The following is a 20977-nucleotide window of genomic DNA, read 5'->3' as shown; positions in this document are numbered from 1 at the left end:
TCAGTTGTCCAGCACACTTGCTCCTTGGTGCTGGGGGTGGTAGACATCCAGCTCGGGTATATAAAAAAAATTTTTTAAACGAAGCCTTACAATGTCTATTAAAAAACAAACAAACAATGTCTATATGACATCACGTACTACGCGTGAGCTCGATGCTTAGGATCATGATGCTACGGTAAGAAGACTGTCACCAGTACTACAGTAAAGGAGACGGCGATAAGAAACAAAGTGAGTTCTATTCGCGCGAAAGTGTAGGAATAACTGAGGTCAGAGCTGTTCTCGACTGAATCTGATTGGCGACCGATGAATTCTTTGGTCGTATACGTCACTGCCAAGAACGTGTGTTGCGTGTCACCAGACCCTTGTGGTCTGGGGGCGAGACTATAATGCCACACCCCTCCATATAGTTTGTTAGCTTGCGGCATAATTTGCAGTATGCAGCAAAAGCTGAAGTCGCTCAAGCTCGGCAGTTAAACAAAAGCTGCTGCTTGTGAACGCAGTTTGCTGCAATTGTTATAACTACTTGCTGTGCAGTTCGTCAGTCTACACCGCGGTATGCAAGAAGCAGGACATTATTTCCTGCTACAAGTGCTCACTTGTTTTGCTATTATTCTCAGCACTGATGCACAAGGTACTAGCTACATGAATATAGCTATACATCATGCATAGAGACTTAGCCTTTTGGTGTCATCCCTTCATAATACATTATAACTAGTTACAGTTATTTTATACAGAGCATCAGAATGCAGCGGCTATACTGAGCTTTGGGTTAAGTATAGCTATAGGCATGAAAACTTATAGAATTCAGCCATACGTCACCTACTTTACTAACCTATGATACAAGGGCTAAAAAAGGGGGCTGTATAGTTGTAGCTATAAAAGTCATGCACCACAGAAAAGTATGAAATATTCTGTGCATCTTACCTGTATGTCTTTTACAGTCTCGGCTGTCGAGACCTATTTGCACGCGACACAAGCATAAAATAGCTGCAACTATGCGACACGTACAAAAGCAAGTAGTAGCTATGTTTACTTGATTCCCCCGACCCAGTTGTATAAAAGAGAGAGAAGCCATCAATATTTGATAAATAAAGTATATACAGTGTTTGATTGCATGCGCGAGGCGTGTAGTCTCGCGTAGCCAGACCACTACTTTTCTTTTGTGTGCATGGGGGCGGGAAAAGCGGGTCTGGCTATACGCGAGACTACAAGGCGTGAGCGTCAAGATCATTAGTTAACTCAGTAGTTACCAGTGTGTCATCACGCGCTGACTGCTACACATGCACGATGCTAGAATTCGTATACAAGATCTAATTTTTATAGTAACAGAGTAATCAATGACTGGGATTCATTACCCCAATCTATTATTGTTGATTCTCCCTCTGTCAATGATTTTAAAACGCTGCTGGACAGACTACAGTGATTGCTTATTTGATTTTGTATAGTAATTAGAATAGCTAAGTACATAATTTGTTTATGGATGTACGGGCTTAAGCCTTTATCCTTAAAAATAGAAGGGGTGCCATGCCTCCATTAGTATTGGTCACTGCTGGTAGCAAAAAAACCTAAATACTCTTATAGAGCAGTCAATTTACAACTATAACATTAATTGTACATATCTCCTTTATAAGCTAGGGCTGTATAGCTAATAATTTATCTGTATAGTATGTTCACGTTGAGCTGAATCCTGAAAAACAGCTAAAAATTAGAAGTGGATTTTTTTCTCAACAGAGCTAACATTTCAGCCAACCAGATGATTATTGGTAACAGCAAAGGTGTCAACAACAGACACGTACGATTTGGCTCCATTACAAGTTCTGGAAAGGGCTGTAATGGACAATGTACTTATATGGCTTCCCCATAGGAAATGTATTGTGAAAATTTTGATTGGCCGTAAATTTTATGTCAAACATTTGAACAAAAATATTTAGAAATATTTTTAGTGGGTCAAGCAGTACTACAAATGAGCCAAATTTCAAGATAGTGTGTAATTGCATCCATGAGTTATTAAATGTTTTTGAGGATTCAGCTCAACGTGAACATACTATAGTATATAATGAAGAACTGAAAACTGTCTGGCTCATTACTGGAGCTCACCTGCATGCCCATTTAATTCTCATACTGACCTTACTGCTGCACGTCAGCGTAAAGAAGGAAAGCCTGAGTACAACAAATAGTGCCTGAGCTTGATTGCTTGGGCTTCGTGGGTCAGTGTCAGTACCACATTGTTGAAATTGGCTGCATTGGACATTACCTTAATGAGACCATTACAGCAATGAAAAACATTTTAAATCAAAGTTTCTCCCACTCCAAAACAGCATTTGATAGAGTAGCAGCAATTGCTACCACTGCATCTCAGAGAATACTCTTTGCTTGCAGCAAGCTGATTTGAACTAATCAACTTATTTTAATAGTTTTATTTTTGTACCATAACAATCTCATGGTAGCTCAGCATAGTACATCTTTGGTGTGCTTTCAAGTAACATTTTATAGATGTGACATTTATGTTGATGATCTAGAAACCTATATTGCTGGGAGTCTAGTTTGTAAGCAATTTTTCCGATGGTCATAGAGCATTCCATATTTGAGGGTTTTGATCAAAGTACAAATTACATTAGTGCTATTTGATGTTCTTTTTGTTTCCAGCTGCAAAGTTAATAAAATGTTGAATGCATTGGTGGGTGGATCAATATTCCATCTATAAAGTGTATCTATGTCCTTTTGCAATTTTAATTTATTTATTGTTTAGATTGGCAGATACAAACAAAATATTATGATGGATTTGATAGAGTGGTTAGGATTTTGTTTAGGGTATGTGTGAGTGTAGGCTGTTATTTGAGGCATGTAAGCTGATTACATATAATATAGCTATATATTGAAGGGGTCAGTGAGAAAAGGGTAGTCGTGGATGCATAGTGGGCATTCAATAGAAGTTTCAGGCTTTGCTGAAATGATACAATTTAGTAAAAAATTAATTTAACTATCGTTAAATTGTTACTTTATTTTGCAAGAATATGCTTAAGCATACAAGCATTGTATTATTTTACAGATAACCAAAAGGTAATAGCTATGATGATTATACATGCATGTATATTTACTGCTAATCCGTTAATTTTAAGTGGGCAAATTTTTAAAGTATGGATACACCAGTTGTATCTATTGTATGTAGGAATCTTTTAAATTTTAGCAGGTATACTCAGTGCATGGTGTTAGTCCTTTGCTTGTTTGTTGGAATGAACTCTGATGGAGGTATCATTGTAAAATGTAGCTTACCTCACCTGCCACTAATGCTAATATAAACATATTATTATACTTTAGCAGCATTGCAGCCACATATTGCTTGCCAGTCTGGATGTCATACTTTTTAATGTAGCAAGACTGTAGCTTTTACACATATAGTTGAACAGTTTTGGCCTAAAGCTTGTTTATACATAAATGTGTGTATGTGCACGTGTGGTAAATATGAAAACATGCTATTGCAATGTTATTCTATCATTAAACAGAGACAGGAGATGTTCGTTTGGTAGAAGGGTACAGACAAGCAGAAGGTCGTGTTGAAATTTGGTACAATGGTTGCTGGGGAACTATCTGTGATGACTTTTGGAGCTTGAATGATGCCCGCGTTGTTTGCAGACAGCTTGGTTACCCAGGTGCTTTACAAGCACTTCAGCGTGCCTCGCATGGACAAGGAGTGGGTTCAATAGTACTTGATGATCTGCTGTGTACAGGAAGTGAAGACAATCTCTTGGAGTGTCCAAGTTTTAGACCTGCTGGTACTCACAACTGTGCTCACTCTGAAGATGCCAGTGTTGTGTGTGAAAATGATATTAGTAAGTGACTATAAACTCTTCTGTATAATAAGCATGTAACTACATACTCATATTGTAATAAATTGGGGTGTCTACTGAAGTAGACTGGTGTACTGGAACAGTGGAGTAGACTACTGGAATCACATTGTTTTGTTGTGTAGCAAATACATACTTGGGTAAGAGTTAGTTAGCCAGGATTCTCCTTCAAAAAGAGATTCTTATAGACATTGATGCAGGGGGTTTAGGAGAGATTTTGAATTTTGAATTTTCAAAATTTACTAAATTCCAATAATTTTACCTATCGAGTACTACACTCGATAATATTAGTCAGGCATTAGTATATGGTAAACAGCAATGCATACTGACAAAATGGAGTGAAATATAAAACGTCAATCATCACATTACAAAACATTTCTGCAGGTATAAGATATAGCTAATTGTTTATCCTAAAACCTCTGTGGCATAGATACAGTGGGCTTGGCTGTTCCCCACAGCCAAAAAGCAAAAGCTATAAATCAATAATAAGCTGACAATCACTTTTGCATTGCAAGCCTATGTGTAATATCTGCATCCTATATAGGTCAATGATTCTTCTACGTTTACTGTAGTACTACTACTACTTTCTTTGTTGCTTTTGGTAACCTAGCAAACACAAAATTAATGGCATATGCAGAGTATGCTGATTCAAAAAGCTTTCATGTTGAATACTTCTGATTGAAATTATATTTTTAACTGAATTTTATTATTCTACAATCAGATTTCCATCTGTCTTTAACAAGTCTGTTAATGGTTGTGCTTGGCTACTCTATAAACTTTTTCTGTTGGAGGTAAAGGTACATACACCCTTTCTGGATCAACTCCTGAGGAATTAATGTAATTTTCATGTTATAGTAATTTATTGCACTGCACTGTACTGCCACACATATTGGTTGTGTTCCTAGAGGTCTAAACTCTTAAAAGTTTCTTGCTATGCTCTGGGTAGTGTGCTGTAAACGTAGAATACACAGGTACATAAACCTGTAAATTTTGCTCATCATTGTTGCATGCATGCATACTAGTAATATGTACAAAGTCCTTTATCCAATACAATGGAATGATAGGACAGTTGAAGCTGTAATGAAGTGGCTATTCTTATATGCTTCAATGTACTTTATTACAGGGCTTGTTAATGGCTCTAATCAGTTTGAGGGACGAATTGAAGTGTTTATACAAGGACAATGGGGAACTGTTTGTGAAGATGCATGGAACCTTGCAGATGCTGTTGTTGCATGTAGGCAATTGGGATATGGACATCCTTATGACATCACACGACGCTGGTTATCTCCATATTTTGGACCTAACTATAATATACCAATTCTGTTGGATAACATGTTTTGTAGGGCCACTGAGAACCGACTACAAGATTGCCCTGCACTAGTTGGAAATACTTCACACAATTGTCGTCATATTCAAGATGCTGGAGTAATCTGCACTGATGTCAGTAAGTCAAAACATTTTTACCCGTTATACAATTGTTCATTGCAATATGCACAGGATTAGTTGGTGGCTCTTTTCTGTACGAGGGCCGTGTAGAGGTACACATCAATGGTACTTGGGGCACAGTTTGTGATGATGGTTGGGATATTGCAGATGCAAATGTGTTCTGTCGTCAGTTGGGTTATCCTGGTGCGGAGTTCGTATATGGACTTGCTGAATTTGGGGAAGGATCTGGTATAATACAATTTCGAGGTCTGGGATGCAATGGAAATGAGAGTCGTATAAGTGATTGTCCAGCTGGTCCAAATCCCAACACCCAGTGTACCCATGCAGAAGATGCTGGAGTACGTTGTCTAAGAAATATAAGTAAGCTAACTATATAGAAATACATGCGTGTTATTGACATTGATTTTAGGGTTAATTAACACTACTGGTGATGAATCGAGTGAAGGACGTGTAGAAGTTTACAGAGACAACACATGGGGGACAGTTTGTGATGATCATGCTGGACCAACTGATGCTAATGCAGCTTGTAGGCAGTGGGGTACAAATACTAATGCTATATCATGGCGTGGTAACGCATTCTATGGTCAAGGCACTGGACCAATCCATCTTGACAACCTAGGTTGTTCAAATGATCCAATAGAGTCATTGTTCTTTTGCACTCTAACTTTCCATGACTGTACCCATGCTGAAGATATTGGTGTCAAATGCCCAACAGTTCGTAAGTTGATAGAAATACAAACAATCACTATGTTAATGCACTGGAAATGTATTTTCTACACTGTTATTGGTTCAAATGCAGATAAAAACAATGCTTTTTCGTATCTGTGATTCATACTAGCATTTAAAAAAGTTATACACTTGATAACAATACATCTAAGTTTAACTTTTGTAAAAATGCTAGGATCAGGCCTATATGTATCACCCTGTAATATAATGTATCATATAGTAAATGGGACTATGGAAGTATAATAGCTTTCCTACTTCAAATGACCATCTGTATGACACCATGACATTGACAGGATTTATAGCTTATGTTAAGGTCATATAAAGTTAATTATATGTTTCTGGTCCTACCAAATCCCCAAAATTGACCGGTGACCAGGCTTGTGTTATTGTTTTTTTGGATGTGGTACACTACGTTTGATATATGTAGCAGTACATAGAATTACAGGGTTGTATAAAGTTTGTTCATCTTTAGTGTTTACAAGACATGAAAACCTTTCAACAGATATAAAATATTATAAATTATTGTATGGTGATTGTGCAGTGCAATTCATTCAGCAAAACATGACCAGGAAACATATAATTAACTTTTTGTGGCCTAATATTATCATATGGATCATAGAGATTTGGACTTTTCTGCCCAAAAATATCACCCAAAATTAGCTTCATGACAGCTTGATAGTATTGGTTAAACATAATCAAGCCTAACATGCCATCAGAATGACCATGCACAAACCCTTCCAACAAGTTTTATAAAGTTTTAATATTTTTCTGAGTTTTCTGACAACTGTTTAATTATTGCTTTTTATTTCTACTTAAATATATATTATTATTATGCATTTTTGGATCACATCATACTATTAGAATCATTAATATCAGGCACTTAAACACTGCATCGGTAGGTCATCTGAACATAAAGTTCATTAGACATGCAATATCACATACATTTTCTTCTGTAGTAGAGAATTATTATTAGTGGTTGAAAGTGTTGACTATGAGTTCATGTGCTGCTACTGTTAGTATAATTATGTATGTCACAAATGTCTCTGATTATTATTATTTTACATGCTGGTTTATATATCATGTTATAATTATATTGTGGTAAAATGAGTGTAATAATCATAATAAGGAATACAGTAGACTCTACCCTTATTTATCCATACACTTGATTATCTGAAATCAGAATTGACTGTTCTATTAGAGTATTTTGAGTACAGGTGTATGTTCTATTAGAGTAGAGCTCTGTATATAGGGTTTCAGTTATCTGAACAATGTACTTTTCTGAACACTTACCATTGCCTGAGACTATTAGGGTTCATCTGGTCCAATGTATTATCACTCCATGCCACACAACACTAACATTATACTCTAACAGAGCATCCAGGTATATTAATGCTTGGCAATTCCCACATTTTTCCAAATAAAGAAAAGAACACAAAATGATGCCATATTATGTGTAAGAGTGTCTAGGGTCTAAAAACAGTTATAGTTATTTGTGAAAGCAGAGATATAGCTGGGATTTTCCAACAGTTATTTAATGTGAGGGGTGTAGGGTAATAGCCCTCAACTCATTGAACATTTAAACAGTTCAAAGTTCAATTGATTGTTATATTTCATGCAATCAAGAGTGAGTTACATTTGTATAACCTTTAGGAAACAGCTAGCCAGGTTACACATACAAACATGCACTGAATCAAAGGATCAAGCCAGTACAGTTGATAAATGCACAACTGACTAAAGCTAGTTATTCACTGCTGAGATGATAATAGATCGTTTGCACAAAAGTTTAATTTATCAAATAGACCGGGAGTAAATTTATCAATTAGACAGGAATAGTTTACTTGAAAATCATTGTTACCTTTTCAAAATGCTAGCACATAATGCTATAAAAACAATTTCAGCTCAAAACTGTTTTTTTTTGCATAAACAGGTTTTTCTTCCCAGCATTGTTTGCTAGTAAAACTTTAATTTAAAAAGCCAATCTTGTAATTGGCATAAATTCCAGGTGAAAGTATGCAGGCCATACTGAGGGCCACACAAATTGGTTTGATTTACCAGTGTACCAGTCAAAATCAGGATATACTACCAAATTACTGTGATGGGAGCTGCAGCAGTATATCCATCAGATCACCAGTCTATTACCTTTTACCAATGTGCTGATGCTGTCTTAATATGTTTATACATATATTGTACTCTATAGTTGCACAATACTGTAATTATATAGTATGTTTGAACTGCATAGGACTTGTTGGAGGAAACAGCCCTTATGAAGGAAGGGTGGAAGTTAATTTTAATGGACAATGGGGCACTATTTGTGATGATTTTTGGTCTCCAAGAGATGCTAATGTAGTGTGCAAACAGCTGGGGTATGGTACAGCAGCTGCTTGGCCAAGAGTAGCAGCATTTGGTTCGGGAGATGGTATAATTTGGTTAGATAATCTACGATGTATTGGAAATGAGACTGATCTATTTGCATGTCCACACAATGGCCCAGGAAACCATAACTGTGGACATAATGAAGATGCTGGTGTGGTGTGCACTGATATTCGTAAGTGTACAATAGCCTTCATAATAGACTTAATACTTGCGTCACTTTATAATCAATTGTGGTTTGAAGTATTTAGTCAATTAAAATGTTACAGCAAATAGAAAGCTATATCATAATATTATTCGTACATGGGCATATTTGTATATGTAATAGGATGGATGGCTGTGGTATTCGGGATTAATAGTTCTCGCATTGTAAACAGGAAGAAGTAAAATAGTGTGAGGCGAAGCCGAGCACTATTTCCTTCCTGTTTACAATGCGAGAACTATTAATCCCGAATACCACAGCCATCCGTCCTATTGCAAATTAATCCAACAACCATAGTAACTGTTACTAAGCAACAGAAATTCAAAATAATAACCATTGCAAAAGACCTATCACACTTAGCAACCATTGCCTGGCAACCTTTGCTATGGTCTTAAAATGACTTTTACCATAGCAACGGTTACCTAGCACCCGTTGCTAAGCAACCACATTGTGTCATACCTGGGGGCACTATCACTATGGTAACAATAGTTGTCAAGTTGGACATTTATTTCTAACATAAGCACACCACACTATTTTAGCCAATCAAATTAGTATTATAGATTTTTGTCATGGGACCTTGACAAACAAGTATAATACTAATTCTATTGGCTAATCGCTTGACGTATTTCAATATAATACGTCAAGCTGCTATTGAGAGTATTATACAGTAACACATTCAGTTGTTGGATTAAGATAATTATCAATTTTAATGCAATTTATAAATAGATTCCTCTGGAGGCTCATAATATACAGTGAAATCTATCTAGTTATTAAGCATGTGACTGCATACATTATGCTGGTCACTATATACACAAACAACACATTTGAGATTTTCACATGCCGGTTTAAAGAGATAAAATGACTTGATTATGCAGGTTTCTTATACTGTACAAATTGCTGAAAGATGCATGCATGATATGGCTAGCTACCCACCCAATCTTTCATACAGTACATAAGTAGCCATGTTGCATTCATTAATAACCACTTAAACCAGCATACTGAGACAACCATGCATCAAAATTTGCCAAAAAAATACACTGTTTCTCACAGTAACTAGTAATTTAAATACATTTGTTTCAACAAAATATCCATAATTCAATTTATTTCAGCTTAGATCTTCAGACAAAATGTCCTAAAGTATACAGAATTTGAACTTTTATGTGCAAAATTGAAATGGCAAATTCAATAATTATTGGGTTAAAAACTTTCATTATAAAGAACCCCAAAGAAAATGGTGTATCCCCTCCTCCCCCCCCCCCCAAAAAAAAAAAAATGTTGCCATCAAAACTCATCAAAGAAATATTTTCAATCAAAAGATGAGTCTAATTTATCTAATAATAGAAAATAAAATTTCAGTTGGGCTGTTTGTTATTATAACACTTGTCTTTTTCAATCAAAACATTTCTCCATCCTGAATGTCTCCTTGCAATAAAGTTCTTAGTGCTAGATCAGTTTGTCGCCACTGCTTGTATGAGGATTTTTTTGTAAGCAAAGATGACTAACTGGATCAAACTATGCAAATCTATATGGGATAACCTGTGTGAAGAGATCTTAAAATTAAGAGCAGAAGGCTTACAGGCTGTGCAGCCATTTTCCACATTTGATTTCCAAAATATTTATCATTTAGATTGCCAGATTTTTATAAAATTTGTAGGATGTTCCATATCAGATCCTTTGTTAGCATTGATGCATTGTAAAATAGTATGTTAAAATACTAGGTGTGGCTGGTGGGACTTCAGGTTACAACGGCCGTGTGGAAGTGTTTACAATGGGACAGTGGGGTACAGTTTGCGATGACTGGTGGGATGTGGGTGATGCTAGTGCAGCATGTCGACAACTTGGGTTTCCTTTTGGAGCAAGTGAAGCCATAAGTGGATTTGGTGGTGGAACTGGACCAATTTGGCTGGATAATTTGGTCTGTGCTGTTGGACATAACAGCCTTTTTAGATGTTGGACTCCTGGAGGTATTGGTGTACACAACTGTGATCATTCTGAAGATGCTGGTCTAACCTGTATCCCAATACGTAAGTATGATCTTCATGTTGTACTATCTAATTGATATATAATTTTCAGGTCTTGTGGGTGGTAACTGTCCCAATGAAGGAAGAATTGAAGTCTTTTACAATGGAGATTGGGGAACTGTTTGTGATGACTTTTGGGGTATAAATGAAGTCAATGTTGTCTGCAAACAACTGGACTATGAAACCAATGGGGCTGTCGTTTATAGAAATGCTCAGTTTGGGCAAGGAACAGGTGACATTATTCTTGATAATCTTCACTGTACTGGAAATGAATCAAACATATTTGATTGTCCACATAATGGAGAAACAAACCACAATTGTGTTCACAGTGAAGATGCAGGACTACGCTGCCCTGTCCCAGGTACCAAACCATAAACTAAATTATGACCTTTGTACAATTTAATTTACTGGAACCTCGATTATCTGAACTAATTGGGGGGAAGGGTGTTCATATAATTGAATAGTATGTAAAATCGAGCATCCATACATTTATATACAGAGCTTTGCTCAACTACTCTAATAAAGCATACACTTGTTGACAAAATACCCTAATTGAGCAGCCAATTTGGTGTTCGGATAAATGAGAGTTTGGTTAATCAGTGTTTAGATAATTGAGGTTCCACTGTAATACCATACCATACGAAAGTCCCTATACCAGCAGTGAAATTAATTTCACTGATATCAGTGAAAAGCGGTAATTGTGACCGGATTTGCGAAAAGGGGTCTTCCACACACATCCATTTCTATGATCTTGGAAGACCATAACTTGATGTTCAAGTGAGATACAAACCTGAACTTTTCAGCTATGTTGGTGCTCACTACTGACCAAATTTCCAATCAATGTCTTTTTCCAACTCTAAAGTATGAACTTTCAAAGTTTGTAAATTGGATGTGTGTGGAAGACCCCTTTTAGCAAATCTGGTCACAATTGTAATCTCATTGGCTAGAGTATGTGCTATGGTGTAATGCTGTTGCTTAGCAACAGTTGCTAAGGTATGATAGCTATGGCCCCAAATACATATTACCTTAGAAACAGTCTCCATGGCAACATTTGTCTGTGTTGATTGTTACCTAGCAATGGTTGCTATGGGCTATTCTGATCTGATTTTTCATTTGAGCCACAGTAACCAGATCTTAACAACCGTTGCTTGGTAACCAAAGAACAAGTATAGTATTAACTTGGAATAGCATGGGTAGTAGTGAAATTTAGGATAAGTGTTGCATTGAAAATGGGTAAAAATTTCATGAGGCGAACTAGTACTTATGCAATATTGCCCAACCTACTGTAATTATTCTAATAAAGCAGTCACTTACCCTAATATAGCAGCCCAGCAATAACTATCATACAGTCTATCACCATTGACAAATAGAAGTAAGCGACTCTTGACAAAAAAAAAACGTTCGAGCGTTAATCAGATGGCTGCAGGTTCGAGGCTGCCCATGTCCAGTCATGGATTTTTTCTGTTTTCTCCACCTTTTCAAACATACTGTCTATAACAACTTTAAACAGGCTGTAGGACCAGGAGTCCTACAGACCTTCAGCACTTGTGCTATAAAGTCTTAATAAATAAAATAATGTCCACTTGGTTCCACTTGGGGTACTTTGAGATAATAAAATCACTCTCTAAGGTTCACATGGATACATATACTTGAAATTAACAAGGAGAAAACATCCTGACCGCCTGGCAGACTCCTGTAAGTGTTCAAGCATTAATCAGATGGCTGCAGGTTTGAGGCTGCCCAGGTCGAGTCATGGATTTTTTTTTCTCCTTTCTCCACCTTTTCAAACATACTTTCTGTAACAACTTTAAACAGGTTTTGTGACCAGGAGACCTTCAGCACTTGTGCTGTAAAGTCTTAATAAATAAAGTATTTTTTGCAAACAGCAAATGCAGCAAAGAAAATTAAGCAAACACATAACCTTAAAAATCAAATTGCAGTGGTGTAACATGTCTATGCAAGCCATATATGAAGCTGTATGCACCAAAGTATCCACAAGTTTTTCACTTTGATATATGCTAGTTATATCACAACAAGAGTAGTTTTAATGTCATGTCAACAACTTGAGATATTCTACTCCTGCTGTGATATAACTATAACCAAAGAATATCATAAACAATGTATACATACACTCATACAATCATTTTGAAGATACATTTCATTTATAGATGAAGGCAGTGTTAGATTGGTTAATGGACGTGATGAGACTGAAGGCCGAGTGGAAATTTATCTGAGTGGCCGATGGGGCACAGTTTGTGATGACTTTTGGGACATCAATGATGCTAATGTTGTGTGCAGACAACTGGGATTTCTTAGTGCTCGTGAAGCAGTACCACGTGCAGCATTTGGAGGAGGCTTCCAACATCCACTTTATCTTGATAATGTACATTGTGTGGGTAATGAGACATCACTTGCTGATTGTCCAGCTAACCCAATTGGCAGACACAACTGTGGCCATGGTAAAGATGCTGGTGTTCGATGCAATCAATGCCCTGCAGGTAATGAAGCTGTGTATCATCACTGAAATTAATGTTACAAATTGAATCTAACTGGAATTCTATTATAACAATAGTGATCACATTGATCAAAAGTAAACAAAATTGTAAAACATATAATATATTATTGCTTACCGTAGTTCCCTAGTGCATATTATCAACTACATTCTAACTCATGTGATAGAACTACTCTTATATTGTCAGTAACACCGTGTCACTACCATGCATGGCCTTCCCCAACTGCATACATAAACTCCTTTGTATATAGAAACAATAGTATAAGACGCAGTGACAAAAAGGAAAAAGACTGAGTTCACTGAGGTGGCCAAGAATGGCAAAGAAAGGCAACACTTACTGTACATTAGTAACTGATACATCCCCATAATAGTAAAGTTATAACAGTAGCTGTAACCATTTTTCACTATGAGTACTGTATCTCTAGGCATCAGTGAGTCAGTGAGGTAGGGAAAGAATTATAAAACAGTTTGGTAATTGGCAATTTTTGCAGAAACCTAAGTAATTAGTAGAGCATGTCTCAGTACTACCAAATTGCCATGAGGGATGTTTGAAGCTCTCATTTGTTTCATAAGACTTAATTTATCCCCATTGGTTAACCATTGGTTAAGTACTTTATTGCATTTGGCATTTCTTGTTGCTAACACCCCATCACTTAACAGCCACTTTAGCGTTTTTATCTCTTGAACAGTATTTTCACAAATTTGCAGTCAAGCTAGATTTCTCTTTTCTTAAAATAAATGGTTGGACCAACACTCTATATATATCAAATGATTAGATTATTATGTTAGATTGGCCTGTTGAAGATGCACATTATGATATTTCAGTAACCCTTCATTTATGAGAATTGATAATTAAAATATCAATGATTATTGTGCAATTAAATCCCTTGACAATTTCTGACCATGTAATTTTTAGTTCAATTGCCACACACACACACACACACACACACACACACACACACACACACACACACACACACACACACACACACACACACACACACACACACACACACACTACACACTACACACACACACACACACACACACACACACACTACACACACACACACACACACTACACACACACACACACACACTACACACACACACACACACATACACACACACACTACACACACACACACACACACACACACTACACACACACTACACACACACACACACACATGCCTATTATATAACACACAAGTTGTATCAATTATGGAAATTTCTGATTTTTGTTACATATTTCAGCTCAACGTATCCGATTAGTGGGTGGAACATTGCCTAATGAGGGAAGAGTGGAGATTCGTGTTGCATGCAATACTGCCTGGGGAACAGTATGTCATGACCGATGGAATAACTTGGATGCTCAAGTAGCATGTCGTCAACTGGGCTACCCCACTGATGGAGCTATAGCATACAGTGGTACAAGATTTGGACCAGGCACTGGTGTCATATTGTTGGACAACCTGCTATGTAATGGAACTGAAGACAGCCTAATCCGATGTCCCAATAATGGATTGGGTGTAGAAAATTGCAACCACTTTGAAGATGCTGGAGTTTATTGTACTCCCAGTAAGTATTGTCTAACTACTGCAGCAGTATACACTTCTATTATTTAATACTATTCAGATCCTTGTCCAGAAAATCCCATCAGGCTGCAGTTGAATGGTTCTAATGCTACAAATAGTGGACGTGTAGAGTATTGCTATGTTGGAGTGTGGGGCACTGTGTGTGATGATGAATGGTCACTTCAAGATGCTGATGTAGCATGTAGACAGTTAGGCTTCCAAGGAGCAAGAAGAGCTTATGGTTCAGCATATTTCGGAGCTGGTGAAGGTCCCATCTGGCTGGATAACCTACAGTGTAATACTAGTGAATCTCGACTGGAGGACTGCCCTAACAAGGGATGGAGGATCAATGATTGTACTCACGATCAAGATGCTGGTGTAGAATGCATAACTACAGGTAATCTAGTAGTATGTATAGTATGGTTATATAGATGTTAATATGCACCAATCAAAATTTTTATGCAGATTATGTTTGCCCTCCAAATGGAAATGTCAGACTCAATGGCAATGATTACTACCAAGGTAGAGCTGAGGTGTGTGATAACTCAGCCTGGACCTGTTTCTGTGGTGACAGCTTCAGTAGACAACATGGTGAATTGATTTGCTCTCAGCTAGGGTTTCCTGGACTTTACCGTTATTCAACTGGACCATCAAGCTGCAGTTCTGGTGCAACAAGTCTCCAGTGCCCAGAAGATGCAACATCCATTCAAAATTGCAATTACACAGTTGCAACAACTTCCTGTCTTCAAGTATACGTTGAATGCTACAGTAAGTCTATATATACACCTACTCTGGTAATTGGTATATAATTTATTTCCAGCTGAGTCACCAGTCAACGGAACACTACCACCACAAAACAACTATCAAGTACGTTTAGCAAATGGTTACTCTGATTATGATGGACGTGTGGAGTTACTGGCCAACAAACAATGGGGAACAATCTGTGATAATGGCTTTGGAATAACTGATGCTAATGTAAGTCATAATAACAATAACAATGCATGGCAGTTCATTACCTGATTATACAACAGGTTGTGTGTCATCAACTTGGATACCTACGAGCTGTTGATGCTACTGTCAATGCTTTCTATGGTCAAGGAAATGGTCCCGTATGGTTTGATAATTTGCAGTGTACAGGCCAGGAAGGAAATATTGGTGCTTGCACAAATCCAGGACTAGGAACATTGGCTGACAATTGTGATCATTCACAAGATGCTGGTGTAGTGTGTGCAAGTAAGGTTGTAGTAGATGATATAACCCAGATGTAATTTGATGATTTTATTTAGATGATGATAGGACTTTTAATGTTAGATTGGTAGGTGGAAGTACAGAAAATGAAGGACGAGTTGAAATCTTCTTTGGAGACTCTTGGGGCACTGTTTGTGATGATGACTGGGACATCAATGATGCTAATGTAGTATGCTATCAGTTGGGATATGCAAGTGCAGTTGAAGCTCCTAGAAGGGCTCAATTTGGACAAGGAACAGGCACAATCTGGATGGATGATGTACAGTGTCATGGTGCTGAACAATTACTTGGTCAGTGTATATCCTCAGGATGGGGCAACAGCAACTGTGATCACAGTGAAGATGCCGGTGTCATCTGCTCATGTATGTGTTGTATAATGCATATTTATATATATGACTTGTGTTTTATTCCTAGCTAACACTACCACACCACTTGTGCAAGCTCCAATTCGAATAGAAGGTGGTAGTAACCAGTTTGAAGGCCGTGTTGAGGTGTACTATAATGGACAGTGGGGAACAGTATGTGATGATAACTGGGATATAATAGCTGCTGGGTATGTACTTACTCTGAAATTAAATATTCATGTTTTGCATTTCTTATGATTTTTCAGTGTTGTTTGTCGTCAACTTGGATATGGTGATGCAATCAGAGCATACACAGGCAGCTATTTTGGTGGTGTAGACCCAAATCATCGTATCTGGTTGGATGAAGTACAGTGTACTACTGGAGATCACTACTTGTCTGAGTGTCAACACAATGGCTGGGGAAACAATGACTGTACACATTCTGAAGATGCTGGTGTTGGATGCACTGGATCAAGTCTGTTACAAGCCATATGACTGCACTTACATGATGTGTGGTTCTCCTTCACAGATGAAACAACTTGTACCGAAGGTGATATTCGTCTTGTGGGAGGTGCTGATGACTTTGAAGGTCGTGTTGAAGTATGCCATGATGATGTATGGGGAACTGTTTGTGATGACTTCTGGAGTGGAAATGATGGTAGAGTTGCTTGTCGTCAATTGGGACTACCATTTGTAGCAACAAGAACACGTGCCTTTTATGGACAAGGAACAGGAGAAATCTGGTTGGATAATTTATTCTGTACAGGATCAGAGGCTCAACTGATTGACTGTACCCATAATGGATTTGGTGTACACAACTGTTTCCATGGAGAAGATGCAGGATTGATCTGTGGCTGTAAGTAGTAAATAATATATTGAGGTTGGATAAAGTTGATTTGTGTGCTTCATCTTCTATACAGCACCCCCAGCCATCCGTCTTGTTGGTGGCAGCAATGAATATGAGGGTCGCTTGGAAATATTGTGGAATGGACAATGGGGAACAGTTTGTGATGATCTTTTTGGTAGTGTTGATGCAGCTGTGGTGTGCAGACAACTTGGCTACACTGCTACTAATGCTATTGCATTTGGCAATGGATACTTTGGACAGGGAAACGGCACCATCTGGTTGGATGATGTGCAGTGTGGTGGACATGAGAGCACCTTGTTCCAATGTCCAGCTGCTCCATTTGGTGATCATAATTGTGCTCACTTTGAAGATGTTGGTGTTCGATGTGGAGGTAGACATAATGCACAAGTTGAGTAACCAATTTATCTCTTGTTTAGGTGGTGGAGCTATAGATCCCTTCACTCTCAGATTGTTTCCTAACCCTAATACTTCAGCTGGTATTCTAGAAGTTTACTTGTATGGAGCATGGGGTACCGTCTGTCGAAATGGGTTCGATCAAACAGCTGCTAATGTAGCCTGCAGAGAATTAGGCTATCCATCAGGAGGCTTGGTGTTGAGCTCTTCCATTACATTTGGGAGAGGGACTGGTCCTGTTTGGCTAGATAGAGTTGGTTGTCATGGTACCGAAGACAGCCTGTCAGCATGTACAGTTGAGATTGGAGGAGGGACTAGTTCTTGTACTCATGCTCAAGATGTCAACATTGTTTGTGGTAAGTACACATGTACCATCAAATATTACTGAGCATACATTAATGTGCAATGTATGCTTTAGACACTGGCAATGAAAACAATTTTGATCTTCGTCTTGTTAATGGTGATGTTGCAAGTGAAGGTCGTGTTGAGGTGTTTTATGGAGGCCAATGGGGAACCATTTGTGATGATCTTTTTGATGCTAATGATGCCAGTGTGATTTGTCGTCAACTGGGTTACAGTCTGGGTGGTGTTCCTGCATCTTTCCGTTCATTTGGTGAAGGTGCTACTTCACAGCCAATATGGCTGGATAATCTTGCTTGTAATGGAACAGAATCAAACATTACATTGTGTCCAAACATCATGGAGTCTTTGGGTGATCACAACTGCGTACACTTTGAAGATGTTGGAGTCCATTGCTTTGGTAAACTAAACATGTATACCACCACTAAGTTACTATATCATTATTGTTTAATAATTTTCTAGAGACAACTTGTGGCACAAACACTGTCAGATTAGATGGTAGCACAGTTCCATATGCTGGTCGTCTTGAAGTGTGTTTTAATGGATTGTGGGGTACTGTGTGCGATGATGCTTTCAATCAAGTTGATGCTGATGTTGTCTGTCGACAATTGGGCTACAGTAGTGCACTAGCTCCATCCACTTACTATGGACCAGGCTCTGGACCAGTGTGGCTTGATAATGTGGGTTGTACTGGTACTGAGAGTAGCATCTTGGATTGTGCTCATGCTGGAGTGGGTACTCACAACTGTGTCCATTCTGAAGATGTTGGAATAATTTGTCAACGTAAGAGATGTGATACTGTCATGTTGTCATTACTTACTTATCTTCTATTTTTATAGCCAATACTAATGACATAACTCATCCTTGTGGTACACACTGTGTAAGACTGGTAGATGACCTTACAGGTACTGTCAATGGTAGCCAAGGACGAGTAGAGATCTTGTACAATGGTGAATGGGGAACAGTTTGTGATCCCTATTGGGGTATTAGGGATGCCGAGGTGGTGTGCAGACAGTTGGGATACTCTTATGCTTTAAATGCAACCAGAGATGCATATTTTGGACAGGGAACTGGAGAGATTTATATTGCTTTAGTTGACTGCCGTGGAAATGAAACTGAACTTGCATATTGTCCCAGTTTACCACTTGGAGATGTTTTCTACTGTGCTCATCCTGATGATGCTGGAGTGGTGTGTTCCAGTAAGTTGTGTGACATCATGTAGCATTGTATAGCTTGTTTATGACAGATTCTCCACCACCTTCACGACCTGATGATGGATTACTACGGTTGGTGAATGGCACTTCACCACGTCAAGGAATACTTCAAGTGTTCTACAATGGACGATGGGGATCTATCTGTGATGCTAACAGATTCTTTGGTGCAAATGAAGGAAGTGTTGCATGTAGACAACTGGGCTACCAAAGTCTAGAATCAAAGAGGAATAATCCAACTAATCCTTTCACATGGATCACTGAAGTTTTCTGTTATGGAGAAGAGGGTAGATTGGTGGATTGTGATTACTATGGCTGGGATGTACCATGTACTTCAGGAGTAGTTGAAGTGACATGTGATGGTAGGTAACAATGTTTGCAATACCAATTAATGTTAATGATGACAACTGCTTATTATAGATCCTACTCCTACACAATGTCAGTCTCGACTGCTAGATGGAGATTACACATGGCAAGGACGTGTTGAAATCATTTATAATGGCACTTGGGGATCAGTCTGTGATGATTTTTGGGGTGTGAATGATGCGAATGTTGTGTGCACTCAACTTGGTTTCACTAGAGCTGTATCTGCTCCACGGTTTGCAGCATTTGGCCAGTCATCTGGTCCAATTTGGCTTGACCAACTTCGTTGTACAGGCACTGAAGCCAATCTCTGTGAATGTCCTGGAAACAGTGTAGGAGTACACGATTGTTCACACTCTGAAGATGCTGGTGTTGTATGTCAAGGTTTGATAAACACCTAATTTTGAAGTATTAACATACAGTACAGTATTACTGTATGATAGGGTATGGTAGTACTGCATAGTAGGGATCAGAAAGATAGTGCTTTCCTGCCACAAAATATCACTCAAATTTAGTCTCACGTATGACTTGGCAATATCGGTTTTATAGAATCAAGGTAACCAGAACACCTCTGTTATTCAGCTAAAATTGCTGCTGACAATCCGATGCCAAGCATAACTTGATGTATGATTTTCTAAGAGAATAATCACACATGTGCTTTTTACTTAGTTATGCTATAACAAAAACTAACTTAAATATGAAGTATAGATCTACATGATAAAAAGTAGTGAAATAAGATATATTTTACTTTGCATGGGAGGCTGCCTCATACCGTATTTTCCATACAGTATACCAACTAGTTAGACAGCATGATTGCAATTAAACTAGCCAGACTACCAGTTGTGATAGTCTGATCACCAAAAATTGAAGTAGTTTGGGCACGCAAGATGAATGCTCTGAGTAAGATGATCAGGAAGTGGTACCGTGAATGAGCAAAATAGTGTGCAGTGGTAACTAAAGCATGACTTCTATATCGTTGATTACTACACTAGCTGCATGATTACTGCACCACACTATCTTTATTTAGTCACTGATCCACTGTATGGTGGTGTGAGATTGGTCAATGGATCAAGTGAGAATGAAGGTAGATTGGAAGTACAAGTCAATGGTGTGTGGGGAACTGTCTGTGATGACTTCTGGGGACTTGATGAAGCTGATATTGTATGCAGACAACTTGGTTATCCTGCTGGTGCAATAGTCTCTGATGGTATTGCTGTGGCTGGTGAAGGATTACCAATCTGGTTGGACAATGTGAGATGTGCTGGTACTGAATTCTTCATTTGGGATTGTCCCAACAATGGACCAGGATCACACAACTGTGCTCACTTTGAAGATGTCTATATTGTGTGTCGACCCAATGCTACTGAAAACAACACTGCATCAAGTATGTGTTTGTATGCTATATTTACTGTTTGTGTTTTGCATGTACATAGTACAGGAGAGTGTGCATAACATTTCTTTGTGTGTACACATTTACATCACATGTGCATA

The 20977-nt window shown here is 38.1% G+C and overlaps 1 protein-coding gene across 1 annotated transcript in view; it reads left to right on the top strand.

Annotated features, from left to right (window-relative positions):
- The first annotated feature begins 430 nt into the window (after nt 1–430).
- Nucleotides 431–20977, top strand: part of LOC136242481 (uncharacterized) — a 33328-nt gene continuing 12781 nt past the window's right edge. The window contains exons 1-26 of the mRNA XM_066033911.1: nt 431–631; nt 3504–3830; nt 4969–5289; nt 5343–5651; nt 5701–6009; nt 8257–8562; nt 10308–10613; nt 10663–10971; nt 12779–13108; nt 14380–14703; nt 14761–15096; nt 15165–15467; nt 15520–15674; nt 15731–15932; nt 15986–16309; nt 16362–16500; nt 16558–16766; nt 16821–17147; nt 17212–17529; nt 17576–17908; nt 17971–18312; nt 18375–18695; nt 18752–19111; nt 19159–19485; nt 19544–19870; nt 20514–20870. Of these exons, the coding sequence (XP_065889983.1) occupies nt 556–631; nt 3504–3830; nt 4969–5289; nt 5343–5651; nt 5701–6009; nt 8257–8562; nt 10308–10613; nt 10663–10971; nt 12779–13108; nt 14380–14703; nt 14761–15096; nt 15165–15467; nt 15520–15674; nt 15731–15932; nt 15986–16309; nt 16362–16500; nt 16558–16766; nt 16821–17147; nt 17212–17529; nt 17576–17908; nt 17971–18312; nt 18375–18695; nt 18752–19111; nt 19159–19485; nt 19544–19870; nt 20514–20870 (7597 nt within the window). The 5' untranslated portion in view covers nt 431–555. The remainder of the gene's footprint in view (nt 632–3503; nt 3831–4968; nt 5290–5342; nt 5652–5700; nt 6010–8256; nt 8563–10307; nt 10614–10662; nt 10972–12778; nt 13109–14379; nt 14704–14760; nt 15097–15164; nt 15468–15519; nt 15675–15730; nt 15933–15985; nt 16310–16361; nt 16501–16557; nt 16767–16820; nt 17148–17211; nt 17530–17575; nt 17909–17970; nt 18313–18374; nt 18696–18751; nt 19112–19158; nt 19486–19543; nt 19871–20513; nt 20871–20977) is intronic.

The sequence above is a fragment of the Dysidea avara genome, chromosome 13 (genome assembly GCF_963678975.1).
Source record: "Dysidea avara chromosome 13, odDysAvar1.4, whole genome shotgun sequence".
NCBI classification, from domain to species: domain Eukaryota; kingdom Metazoa; phylum Porifera; class Demospongiae; order Dictyoceratida; family Dysideidae; genus Dysidea; species Dysidea avara.
The sequence above is the reverse complement of the archived record's forward strand: the minus strand, read 5'-3'. Positions and strand labels throughout refer to the sequence as shown.